Genomic DNA, 11,608 nt, shown 5'->3' with positions numbered 1-11,608 from the left:
GTTAGAGGCCTAGTGGGACTAACCTGGTCAACAAAATATGAAATAGAACATAATACATAAGTAAATAAATAAATAAAAAGGTCGTCATAAAAAGTCCTTGCAACTGCACTTCTTTCCAGTACTACTACACTGGACCATACAGCAAATCTGAAAAGGAGATAAGAGCAGCCATGCTGAGAGGGAAAGTTCTACTCCCAATCTTCCACCTTGCATAGCATTGTGCTAGACGTAGTTAATTGATAACTTATTACATGTGAATAAATTAAACTACAACACTTTGCTATGTGTGCCATAAGTTACTGTTTGTCATAAAATGAATAAAATAAAAAAGACTGACCTTTTCCTCCCAACACTGTGGGATTTGCTAGGTCACACCCCTCTGACATTCATTTATACATGAGGCCATTATAATAACACCTGGGGGTGTAATTTAAGGGCACCCGCTGCTTCTGTGAAGCTTTAAGTGCAGCAAGTTTGTTTTGTTTCTTATTTTTTTTATGCTTAATTTGTTTCATGGAATAAGGCTTGATCTGCATTCTGGATATTTATGTGCAAAAATATGTATTTCATTTGCGCTTTAGCCACATAGCTAAAGAAGCAGCCCTCCCTGTTTAATCTTACCCAGAATTTTTGGAAATAACATAATTCAGTGCCAGGTAGAATTACTGAATTATTTTCATGCATCTCTGGAACAGTTTTTCTAGGTGTTGATCATCTATCACCTTTTCCTGACTGGATCAGTCAGTCTTGTTTTCCATTTTTATGCAAGAGTACAGGCTTTCGCTTTGCAGAGGTGTTATCTTGTGCTGTGTCATCTCTGACTGATGCTTGCCTGTTGCATTTTGAGAATGACTTTTTTAACAAAACATTTGGCTGACTGATCTACATTGACATTCATTTTGCAGGAAACCTTTAATATTATATTATGGAGCTTATTGGACTTATGCAGCCTACCACAAGTTTTGTAGAAAGAGCAATCAACTACTTGTGTGTGCTTTTTAGTTATTTTAGTTTATTGTCTGAATGCTCTTATCCTGTTGAAACTCATTTTACCTGCCAATTTTGTTCTTACTATCCATTTATCATCTGGTATGTTCTAACTTTTGGCTCTACACAAATACATAAAAATCCATTTTTGTCAACCATTTTTGTTTGTTTTATTTACTTTAACCACAAAGTCAGTATTTTACAACATGCCTTTAGTTTTTTATTATTTATTATTTTCTGTCTTCTGTATATTTTGTTTTAATTTATTTTTGCTCAACATCATTTATTTAGTTAATAGACAATCTAAATAAATTGGACTTTAACACAAACATCACTGTTTCAGTCTCTGGCAGACAACTCTTCTTGTATCAGGCTGGATGGATATCAGCAAAAACACCCCACAGCACAAGGTTTTAATGCCAACACATCTACACATCAAGTGCAGAAAAATGACATTGTAACAAGAGGGGGCATGTCCGTATTCCTAAGAAGCTAGTTCATCTCAAGATTCTTTGTACAGGGCAATAATCGTGAACTCCTTATCTTTTTACACTAAATAAAACCGTGTAACATATTGCATCCTTCTGCTGTACCCATATCTAACGCATTACATTCCTCTACTCTACCCCAGTAACACATTACATCCTTCTACTGTACCCCAATCTAATATATTAAAGCCTTCTACTGTACCCCCATGTAACACATTACATCCTTCTCCTCTACCCCCCTGTAACACATTACATTCTTCTACTGTACCCACCTGTAACACATTGCATCCTTCTACTGTACCCCCTGTAACCCATTGCCTCCTTCTACTGTACCCCGTAACACATTACATCCTTCTATTGTGCCCCCTGTAACACATTGCATCCTTCTACTGTACCCCCTGTAACACATTGCATCCTTCTACTCTACCATGTAAAACATTACCTCCTTCTACTGTACCCCTGTAACGCATTACATCTTTCTACTGTACCCCCTGTAACACATTACCACCTTCTACTGTACCCCCTATAACACATTACATCCTTCTACTGTACCCCTGTAACACATTACATCCTTCAACTGTACTCCTCTGCAACACATTATATCCTTCCACTCTACCCCAGTGTATCACATTATATCCTTCTACTGTACCCCCATAACACATTACATCCTTTTACTCTATCCCAATGTAACGTATTACATCCTTCTAGTGTACCCCCATGTAACACATTACATCCTTCTATAGTACCCCTTTAAGGCTTACATCCTACTACTGTACGCCCACTGTAACACATTACATCCTTCTGTTGTATCCCCCGGAACACATTACATCTTTCTACTGTACCCCCATAACACATTACATCCTTCTACTCTAACCCAATGTAACACATTACATCCTTCTACTGTACCCCTGTAAGACTATACATTCTTCAGCTGTACCCCTCTGTAACACATTACAGCCTTTCCCAGTACCCCAGTGTAACACATTACATCCATCTACTGTACCCCCCTGTAACACACTGCATAATTGTACTGTACCCCCCTGTAACACATGTTAATCCTTCTACTGTACCCTCCTGTAACACATTAAATCCTTCTACTGTACCCCGTAACAAATTACATCTTTCTATTCTACCCCCATGTTGTAACACATTACATCCTTCTACTGTACCCCATCACACACTACATCCTTCTACTGTACCCCAGTGTAACACATTACATCCTTCTACTGTACCCACTGTAACACTTTATATCTTTCTGTTGTACCCCAATGTAACACATTACATCCTTACACTGTACCCCCTGTAACACATTATATCCTTTTACTGTACCTCAGTGTGACACACTGCATCCTTCTACTGTACCCCAATGTAACACATTACATACTTCTACTGTACCCCTGTAACACATTATATCCTTCGACTGTACCCCTTGTAATACATTATATCCTTCTACTGTACCCCATAACACATTGCATCCTTCTACTGTACCCCCGTAACAATTATATCATTCTACTGTACTCCTTGTAACACATTATATCCTTTTACTGTACCCCAGTGTAACACATTACATCCTTCTACTGTACCCCAATGTAACACATTGCATCCTTCTACTGGTCCCCTGTAACACACTGCATGATTATATTATACCCCCTGTAACACGTCATACTTTTACTGTACCCTCCTGTAACACATTACATCCTTCTACTGCACCCCATAACACATTACAGCCTTCTACTGTACCCCCTGTTGTAATACATTACATCCTTCTACTGTACCCCCATAACACATTACATCCTTCTACTGTACCCACTGAAACACATTATATTCTTCTACTGTACCCCAGTGTAACAGATTGCATCCTTCCAATGTACCCCTCTAACACATTAGATCCTTCTACTCTACCCCCTGTAACAATTATATCATTCTACTGTACCCCCTGTAACACACTATTTCCTTTTACTGTACCCCTATGTAACACATTACATCCTTCTACTGTACCCCAATATAACACATTGCTTCCTTCTACTGTACCCACTGTAACACAATATAGCCTTCTACTGTACCCCAGTGTAACACATTACATCCTTCTACTGTACTCCAATATAACACATCGCAGCCTTGTACTGTACCCCTGTAACACACTGTATCTTTCTACTGTACTCCCAGCAACACATTACATCCTTCTTTTGTACCCCCCCTTTAACATGTTACATCCTTCTACTGTACCCCCTGTAACACATTATATCATTTTACTGTACCCCAATATTACATCATCCAGCTGTACTGCCTGTAACATATTATATCCTTCTACTATATCCTCCTGTAAACATACTCTTGTGAATCTTAGGGATGGCATACATAAACGGATGCCTAGGTGTCTTGACCATCAGTTTTTGACCATCTTCATGTTTTAAGACACCAAGCCTTTCTTCTCCACATTCCAATAAGTCTTCCAACTCTGTTACAAATCTTTGTAGCAGATTATATTAAAATTTAACATAATATCCCTCCTCAGAGAACACATTTGAAACCATTTCATCATATTGCAAAATGCTCATGACCACCCAATTACTTCCTTTGTCAGCAGTTTTGTATACTACCTCATTCAAACTGGATCTAAGTTCTTGTATGTCGAACCATTCTTCCTTCTTCAAATTATATTTTTCAGTCTGTTTGCACTTTAAAACTGGCTTGGTAGTAAGGTATCTAATTAATGATGTAATTAATGTAGTAATTATTGATTGAAAATTTTAATTGAATTATTGTTGGCAAGGATTGGTATATAAGGGACATATATGGAGTTTAAAAATGTTCCAACAGAAGACGAGAAGCCGAGGTTCCAGAACGGATGTAATAAAAGAACTGCATGTTCTGCCAGTGGATTTCCTTGTCATTTTTTATGTGGTTTGATGTTTTGCCATTTCTTATGTTTTTGTGAAGAGATTCTTGTACTGTACCCCAGTGTAACTTTACATCCTTCTACTGTACCCCCATATCACATTATGTCATTCTACTTTACCCCCATATCGCATCACATCCTTCTACTGTCCCCCCTGTAACACATTACATCCTTCTACTGTCCCCTCATAGCACATTACATCCTTCTACTGTACCCCAGTGTAACATTACATCCTTCTACTATCCCCCCAGTAACACACTGCACCTTTTTACTGTACCCCTCGTAACACATTACATCCTTCTACTGTACCCTGTTACACATTATATTCTTCTACTGTACCCCCATAACACATTATATCCTTCTAATGTACCCCGTAGTACATTATATCCTTCTACTATACCTCTGTAACACATTACATCCTTCTAGTGTACCCCCCTTGTAACACATTACATCCTTCTTGTATACTCCCCTGTAACACATTATGTCCTTGTACTTTACCCCTGTAACACATTACATCCTTCTACTGGACCCCTTCTTGATACCTGTAGCCATTAGTCTTATACAAATAACCTATGTCCCTGTCTATTAGAACTAACGCTATTCCCTTCGTAGACTATAACTATATTTACATTATTTACAAAAACTACACTACTGCAAATAAGTATGCAAAATTATTTCTGTATTTAAGTAATGTCCCAACAAGGGGTTCAAAAATGACTGTGTTAGTCCCATTATACCTGTGGCTTATTTTCAGGGGAGATCCAAGGTTGTATCTAAATTGCCTAGGGAAATTTTAGCCAGGACATTGGGGGAATTCCCTTGGTCTTTCTTCAAACAAATGAGAAATAAATATAATAAAAAGTGTTAACAGAGACATCTGTGATAATGATTTATATAGTAAAAGCTAAGAACTGAATTTAACTAAAAAAGTAAAATTTTGTTTATGGCAAAGAGTGGGGCTTAAAAATGTAAGGCACCAATGAGTGCATTTTGTAAATAAGATGCAACGTGTATATGTAATATTGTGTAAATGTGTAAAGTATGGCATTTGAAGTCAGTGCAGAACCTTTGTCTTTTGTTGGTAAATGCTGTTAAGATCTTTTGCAACTACCTATGTTGTCAATATCTTAGGTGAAAGGCTAGCACACTAGGGAGGACAGCCCCCTCCTTTGCTGCGTTGCAGGGTCAGTATTGATAAAATATCTGCAAGTTGCTAGGCTGAGAGTAGAACCCACAGCTGTCTGATCCGTCAGTGTCAAAGGAAAGTGAACACTGGCACTGCACTATGCTTTAGTTAGTAGATGAGCATTTACCTAAGTCTGCTGTGTTTGAACATTATTTATTTATTTAAGCATGGCAAGTCAAGGGTTGTCCTATATGAATTACATTTTTTCATATCATTCTGCTCTGTTGTTCAGAATGTAGGATACCTATTAGAGCTGTTACTACAAGTCCTGACACCTATTAGAGTTGTTACTACAAGTCCTGACATTTAGAAAATTAAAATGCAATGAAAAGACAGCAAATTCCAAAACTCACTGTTGAACTTTAAATTATTTTTGATTGACATGCTTTGCTTGCAACTCCTGTGAATAGGGCTGTGCCCACCTCCCCCTTTGTTACCTATATATACTATCTCCAAGACTTTGCGGAAGGTTGAACGTTGAGCTGGCACCTCGGCATTCGTAAAAATCTACTGCTGCCAATCATTAGAGAACCGGAATTCCGCTGTGCCGACCCCTAACCAGGAAAAGCCGAAAGACAACAACAACTATCTCCAAGACTGCTGTATCTCAGAACAGGGGAATACCTTCAGCTACAGCAATCTCACAATTACTCTGTTCTACCTATGTTATGAAGCTCACAGTTTAGTATCACTGGACTTTCAAAAGGCACCCCTAGAAAGGGCTGTTGCAATGAGAGGACATTGAAAACAGTCCTTTTCCTGTGCAATCTTAGGCAGGGAGAATATTATAAATAATAATAATAATACTACAGTGTTCTTTGAATAACTCTTACTATACTAAGCAATCCTTCTAGAAAAAGGATTGAGCAGTACACTATATATTTCTTAATACCCCTCTATGTTTCATATAAGTAGGGAGCATATTTACTAAATTGTTTTATATACGTACAGAGCATACACACTTTTTTACCTATATGGTACTGTTCATTTATTTTACCTGTTTATTTACTACACTTTTTATATACACACAGAACATGTTTATTTATTTTACTTACTTCCATTTTGTATTTAATTACATTTTAGGCCAAGCCAGAGGATGAGGACGAGGATGAACCACAAGAAACAGGCAAGTCGATATTTCTTTGTTGGTCTAAATGATGTATTTCTAATTTCTTTGTTATGACGCATTACTACTGGCTGTTAGAGAATATCGGACTACCTACTGCCATATTGTCTTCTGTGAACTGTTAGGAAGTAGCACAACTAGCATTCAAAGACAGCTGATCAAGTCAAAAGTCATAGATTTGTAGAGTTTACAAAAGAGAATCAGTCCATGGGCTATAATCACCTTGCCAATATCCTCCCTGATATTACCTCCTGATGCCAGGAAGGCAAAACAAATCAGGCCCGGGAGGAATTTATGGGCATTATTCCAGTTGATAGTGTGTGCCTTAAAAGTAAACGAGGGTTTATTAGGATTAGGATTATTCTAGAGATGGGAGAAGCAGTGAGCAATAAATCTGTCCCTTCAGTGTATCTTATTTATATACTGATGAAGATTCAAATCTTTAGATCAAGTGTTTGGGTAGCTATTTGTATTGTGGAGGTGAAAGAGATCAGGAAGAGCTGGATCCTTGACAGCATGTAATGATAAACTTAAATTGCCATGCAGAAATCTGTAAGAGATAGTGTATAAGAACAGAGAAAGCTTCAAGCCTGTCTTGGAAGTTGAGGGTTTGATGACCTTTTTAGTTAAGAGCCTCTGAGGTCTTTGTAGCTGTGCAGCATTTCTGAATAGATGCACACTAAAAGGGGATTTACATTCTAGAATTATTTTGACCTGGGTGAGATACCTGTAGTTATTAATTGGGCTAGACTGAAAGATTTCCTAACTATATTACTTCATTCTTGTCAAACGATAGGGAGTTGGCTATGAAAGAGTTGAGATCTCCAATGACAGTTTCAGTCTGCAGTGGGATGCTATCTGTACAGCAAGCTGTTTTTGGGATTTGTTTACCAAAGCTGACAATGCTATACTCCTTTACATTTAATTTAACCCCATTCCTAATACCTTATTTATGTGTATGTTTTAGCCCTTAATGTACTAATATGATATCAGATACTGAGTGAATGGCAACACCGAGCTTGCAGTCATTCAAAATTTACTTAGCCATAAGTCTGGGTTAGTGGTTTAAAGATCTGAAATGCTGATGCCAAATAGAAGTGGTCCCAGTACTGAGCTGTGAAGAGTACCATCAAGCAATCTTTTTCTTTCTGAGGTGGTACCAGCTATTTTAACTATGTATGCTCCATCTGTCAGCTTGTTTGCCCTCTGTCTTACAACATAAGGGTCTACATTTAGCTCTTTAAGCCCATTTTACAATTCTAACATGGATAATAATGTCAAAAACCTTAGCCGGATCGATGAATGCAGTATAAACTGCATAACTGCTATCTACAGCTTCAATGACTTTCTCAGAGAAGTTTACTAAATTAAGTAGACATGATCTCCATTTGACAAAACCATATTGTTACAGGCCTAAAACAATAAGATTTTTTATTTATCTGAGCTTATGATAGATGTAATACATTCCATGGCTCTGAAAATTAGGCTTGTCTGGCTGATGGATTTATAGTATCCAGGATATTTCATGGGGCCTCCTTTATAGAATGACATAATGATAGCCATTTTTCATACCTCCAGGAGCACAACCTGTGGCTACACTTCAGGGGTTCAAAGAGGGCATATTTGGCACAGTAGTTTAAGCAAACAGATATATTTTCAGGACCTAAGATTTGCTTTCAGCTTTGATTTTCCTTATGGTATCTTTCAGATTTTTGCAGCTGTTTTAGATTTTTGCAGATGTTTTAGATAGTGTCATTAATATAGGTTGTTGTTGTTGTGTCTTTCGGTTTTTCCCAGTTAGGGGTCGCCACAGCGGAACTCCGGTCTGCTAATGATTGGCAGTTGATTTTTACTTGCCGAGTTGCCAGCCCTGATGCACAACCTTCAACAAAGGTACACCCATTCATGCATGTCTCCATGCAGAAGACTCTTTAGCTGAGAATCGAACCGGACAGCGTCTTACTGTGAGACGACAACGCTACCGCAATTTAGTACAGTCCATAATTGTTTATTTATTTATTTAATTATTTATGTATTTATTTATTTTGTAGAACTTATTAATGTTGACATTCCACCAATGTAGTTTATTTTTTCATTCCCCAGTATATTGTATTCTGATTGGGACCACTTGCTTTATGCTGTACATTATATGGAAGTAAAATTCATTGGCATTAAATGACATCTGATGCTAAATGTGGGCTGGAAATGCTGCAGATGAATTTTGAAAGTGCATTATATAGATTTATTGTCTTTTTATAATGACTGAATTCAAAGTTTGTTTGGTTTGTTTAGTTACCTTAAAGGAGGAGATCGCTGATTTGTGATTGGATATGAAAAGCGACGAAGATGTTATAGGGAAAGTGCTGGTCGATGTGGTGTTAGTGAGGATAAGGTCAAGAAGATTTTGGCCCCAGTGGTCTATCTGTATAACAGAGTTAGCCTTTCTAATTATGGAATCATTGGGCATACCCAATCATTGTGGCACAAGTGCTCCAGTTAAACGATGGATAAATCAAATCACCTCTCAGTAAAGCATTTTTATTTATTTGTAGTTCAGGAGGCACATTTAGAAATCTTTCATGGTCCTCCATGGACAAGGAAAGTGACCTATCACAGACTGTATATCGATAACTTGTCTTGTTTAAGGTAATTTGAAGTTTGGTATGCTCTGTGAGTCTCGGAAAATCTGTTAAGAGACTACTAGATTCCCTGATAAATATTGATACTTCCCCACAATTTTCTGCAGGTCTGAATGTGTGATAGTTGCTGAAACCTGATAAAGAAGGAATGTTGTCTTTATAGTGAAACCGTCTTTAATATAACACAGTTCAAGATATCATTGAACCTTGAGATCCAGCAATTTATTGTAAGACTTCTGTCAATCATCAAGTAAGCCTTGGTGTGGAGCAGACTGGGATTTACTATATGCCTTTTTGTTTAGTTGGAATGTCAAGAATGTAGAATGTTCCTAAAAAGGACACTATGGATGTAATAGGTGCTTTGGGTAGTATACAGAATCCATGCCACTAAAAACATCATAAGAATGCACAGCTTGGCTTCTAAAAATCCTCTGGTGACAATAGTTTAGTAAGAAACTATGAAAACATGAAACTATGGAATGAAAGTTGCATGCTATCCCTGGCAAAGCAAGTTGGGCTGTGAGTCACCTCGCCCAAAGCTGATGCATGGTGGACCAAGTAGAATGACACCAGCCAAGTAGTTATTAAAGTCAATTATCTATTCTTTATATCTGGACATCATTTTGAATGACACTATGATTCCACTCATGTCCAGAGTCTTATCGGCATTCGACACATGCATAGCAACCTCCAGTATATCTCTTTGCATGTCTTTCTGAGTTGGGCACCTCAGGTCTTTCACATGAGAATGAGCCCTTAATCATATTTATCCCTTTGGAGGGACTATAAAGCTCTTGTGACATGATGATTATTGGCACCAGAAAGGGAAATAACTGTCACCCCTATCTTTTTCAATGTAGAATCAGTGTGCAACATGATGAAGTCATCAATTACGAGGACACTTCCAGCTGGGCACCGTTGGTTTGAAGCCTGTAGCCTGGTGACTCACTAAGTTATGCACATATGGTGGCATTGTGATAGTGGATTGCTGCTGAGGCTCTTTATCTCTAATTCTAAGAAGCTTATAGTGTGCATTTTTATAAACTCAGCTTATGTTGGTGTAGTGGGATGTTGTAGAGGTATGAGTGAGTTTGTGTTGCTTCCTGACCATCTGCATAGGTGAAACTTCGGCTGCAGGTTATTCAGATAATTTCAACACATGTAAATCATGTCTTCTTGGTCAAGCTTGGTTGGTTTTCAGTGAGCATTAGGCAGTTCCTACACTATCAAAGAATACCAACTGTAATGAGGTTGTAACACAATAGATACAGATAGTCTGGGGTTTCATGTTTGCCTGATGGATTGAATTACTGAGGGCAGGAATGATACACTGAACCAGTTTAGGTAATAGGCATAGAAGATATATTGTGGGAAGTTAAACTTTGTTGGGGAGGAGATGTACTATGTGAGAGGAAATGCACTAACACTAATGCAACAACTTCTTTAACATGCAGGGAAGAATATATATAAAACAATGTAATCTGAGAGTAGTATATGGCTATAGTCTGATAGAGCACACATTCAGTATAATAAAAGTATAAGGGCTGAAAAGTTAGTATAACTTCAAAACAGTAAGATCCAAGAGGAGTACAAGACACCTGTAGTTTGCAATTATGATAGTAAGAAATAAATATACTAGCCCTTATAATAACAAGCGGATGAGTGCTGAACAGGTAATAAAAATGACACATATTGTACTATATAGATTGATGAGAGACTGGCTCAGATGTCATACAACACACACTTCAGAGTCAATTATTGCATTTAAGATGCCACAAAATATATGCTTCAAAGAATCAGTAAGTGTGTGTGTCAAAAATCATTAGAACTGGATTAAATGGAAAGCAATTTTATGATGTCTGTTGGTCTGGTAGCAAGGAAAAATCTGGTTAGGAGTGGTAAATTCAGCAGTAATATGTAGAAAGGATATGCAGAATAAAGCAGCCCAGCCAAAAGAGTCTTGCTGTGCAGCACAATTTAAAAAATACAATTGAAAGTCACAGCTGAATAGAAAAAAAGTAAATCAAGTCAGGAGCACAAAGAATGCCCAGAACACTGAAAATTTCCTACCTTCACTAGGAAAAAAGTTAAAAAGTTCTCCTAAAGTCTCTGGTACTATATTAACAGTTACTGCACTTTAAAAGTACACAGATGGAGTTGAATTAAATAAAAAAAAAAACGTCTGTGAAGTCCTTGGTATTGGTAGCAAGGTCAAATCTGGTCAGAAGTAGTCAATCCAGTAGCAGTGTGTAGCAAGAAAATGCAGCCAATCATGGCATGAAG

At 37.6% G+C, this 11,608-nt stretch overlaps 1 protein-coding gene across 1 annotated transcript in view; it reads left to right on the top strand.

Moving 5' to 3' along the window:
* Positions 1-11,608, top strand: part of LOC122817026 (fer-1-like protein 4) — a 1,119,105-nt gene that overhangs the window by 784,601 nt on the left and 322,896 nt on the right. Inside the window, exon 32 of the mRNA XM_044090141.1 lies at positions 6,644-6,686. Within this exon, the coding sequence (XP_043946076.1) occupies positions 6,644-6,686 (43 nt within the window). The remainder of the gene's footprint in view (positions 1-6,643; positions 6,687-11,608) is intronic.

This window comes from Protopterus annectens, chromosome 12.part0 (genome assembly GCF_019279795.1).
Source record: "Protopterus annectens isolate FY-2018-M chromosome 12.part0, PAN1.0, whole genome shotgun sequence".
Taxonomy (NCBI): Eukaryota; Metazoa; Chordata; order Ceratodontiformes; family Protopteridae; genus Protopterus; species Protopterus annectens.
The sequence above is the reverse complement of the archived record's forward strand: the minus strand, read 5'-3'. Positions and strand labels throughout refer to the sequence as shown.